The sequence below is a fragment of the Coregonus lavaretus genome (assembly GCF_964263955.1).
Source record: "Coregonus lavaretus genome assembly, contig: HAP1_SCAFFOLD_3668, whole genome shotgun sequence".
Classification (NCBI taxonomy): Eukaryota; Metazoa; Chordata; class Actinopteri; order Salmoniformes; family Salmonidae; genus Coregonus; species Coregonus lavaretus.
Window position 1 is genome coordinate 57,501 of NW_028164964.1, and position 2,523 is coordinate 60,023.

The 2,523-nt window shown below is 42.1% G+C and overlaps 1 protein-coding gene across 1 annotated transcript in view; it reads left to right on the forward strand.

Moving 5' to 3' along the window:
* LOC311116410 (uncharacterized protein) overlaps nt 1-574 on the forward strand; it is a gene marked incomplete at both ends in the record, with an annotated part of 55,633 nt that extends 55,059 nt beyond the window's left edge. Inside the window, 2 exons of the mRNA XM_084191501.1 lie at nt 24-74; nt 530-574. Of these exons, the coding sequence (XP_084047627.1) occupies nt 24-74; nt 530-574 (96 nt within the window). The remainder of the gene's footprint in view (nt 1-23; nt 75-529) is intronic.
* Between the last annotated feature and the right edge of the window lie 1,949 nt (nt 575-2,523).

Sequence of the window (2,523 nt, forward strand, 5' to 3'; positions counted from 1 at the left end):
GGGGGAGATGTGTGTGTTTGCAGGGTGTCCCCTATGTGGAGGGAAATGGGATGAGCAGTCTATACAAACTGCAGGTAAGAACGTCACTGTACTCATCCTCATCACCTTGGTGAGTCAGGTGTTGTTGTCAATGCAACTAGCATCACAGTGGGTATAAAGTCCACAGTTGTATAGTTGACATGATACTCATAGTCTATTGATTGTTTGTTGAGCATCTATATGGTGACCCTCAAAGTTTACCACATTCCCCTATATAGGCTACTGCAGATACCATATCATCAGATACCATATCATCAGATACCATATCATCAGATACCATATCATCAGATAATATGTCATCAGATACCATATCATCAGATACCATATCATCAGATACCATATCATCAGATACCATATCATCAGATACCATTTAATCATTGTGTTCAATGTTATGATAATATTATTAGTTTCTCTATAATCAGATACCATGTAATCAGATACCATGGAATATTGTGTTGAAGTTATGATGATAATACTAGTTTCTCCACAGAGTGGAGGAGCCATGTTAGGACCCCCTGGAGCACCAGGTGCACCTGTAAGTATTTCATCATCCATCCTCCTACTGTCTCATCATCCAACTGTCTCATCATCCTACTGTCTCATCATCCTACTATCCCATCATCCTACTGTCTCATAATGCTACTGTCTCATCATCCAACTGTCTCATCATCCTACTGTCTCATCATCCTACTATCCCATCATCCTACTGTCTCATCATCCTACTGTCTCATCATCCTACTGTCTCATAACCCTACTGTCTCATCACCCTACTGTCTCATCATCCTACTGTCTCATCATCCTACTGTCTCATAACCCTACTGTCTCATCATCTACTGTCTCATCACCCTACTGTCTCATCATCCTACTGTCTCATCACCCGACTGTTACAACTTACTTTAAAGCAAACATACACAAACACACACACACACACACACACACACACACACACACACACACACACACACACAGATAGTTGCACGCACACACACACTGATTGGCTCAAACGCATTAAGAAGGAAAGACATTCCACAAATTAACTTTTAAGAAGGCACACCTGTTAATTGAAATGCATTCCAGGTGACTACCTCATGAAGCTGGTTGAGAGAATGCCAATAGTGTGCAAAGCTGTCATCAAGGCAAAGGGGGCTATTTGAAGAATCTCAAATATAGAATTTGTTTAACACTTTTTTTTGGTTACTACATGATTCCATATGTGTTATTTCATAGTTTTGATGTCTTCACTATTATTCTACAATGTAGAAAATAGAAAAACTATAGAAAAACCCTTGAATGAGTAGGTGTGTCCAACTTTTGAATGGTACTGTACATTCAGATCCTGTGTACTGTACTGTACTGTACCGTCAGGAACCAGACATGCATTCAGATCCTGTGTACTGTACTGTACTGTCAGGAACCAGACTTACATTCAGATCCTGTGTACGATACTGTCATCTCCTTCACTGACTCCAGCCCTCTTGTTAGACTCAGTCATGTTCTGTGAGAGCTCACTGCCAGGGAGAGACTGACAGAGAGACTGACACAGAGAGAGAGAGAGAGAGAGAGAGAGAGAGAGAGAGGAGAGAAGAGAGAGAGAGAGAGAGAGAGAGAGAGAGAGAGAGAGAGAGAGAGAGAGAGAGAGAGAGAGAGAGAGAGAGAGAGAGAGAGAGAGAGAGAGAGAGAAGAGAGAGAGAGAGAGAGAGAGAGAGAGAGAGAGAGAGAGAGAGAGAGAGATGGTGAGAGAGAGAGAGAGAGAGAGAGAGAGAGAGAGAGAGAGAGAGAGAGAGAGAGAGAGAGAGAGAGAGAGAGAGAGAGAGAGAGAGAGAGAGAGAGACTGAACACACTGTCTGAGGAGTGGCCTGACTCTCAAACAGCTGCCCCAGGACAATCCATCATCATTGAGATGCAGCAGTGTGTGTGTGAGCTGTTCTCTCTGCCATTGTGCCTATGTGGCGAGGTGTAGTGACCTGATTTACTTATCACAGCCACCGAGCTCTGCCCTTATCAGTCTGTCTGTAATCTACCTGCAGCCCTAGGAGACTTTACCTCTTCCTTCATAACAGACACACTCTCCGCTCATAGGACCCGCAGGGCTCCACAAAGAGAATTGAGAAACTCTTATCAACTGTTTTGCAAAAAAATACACTCACCCTCCTCTGCGCACAATGGGCAGCCTACCCAGGACCACAGTGGAATCTCTGGGAGCATTGCTCTGTGCTCTCTGTCTGTCTGTCTGTCTGTATCTAACATGCACAGGTAACTATTTGTAATGTCCACTTGTTAAATGTATTTTTCTTAAATGTAATATATTTAATGTAAATTGTAATAGTTTGTCATGTTTTTTTTAGGTCTGGGTTGGACACTAGGAAGATTAGATGACACCAATGGGGATCCTAATAAAACATTTTATTCAATTCATTCTAGAAGTATTAAGAAAAATGAAAATGACAATTTCAAATAGAGAACAATGAAAGCAACAGGCTACAG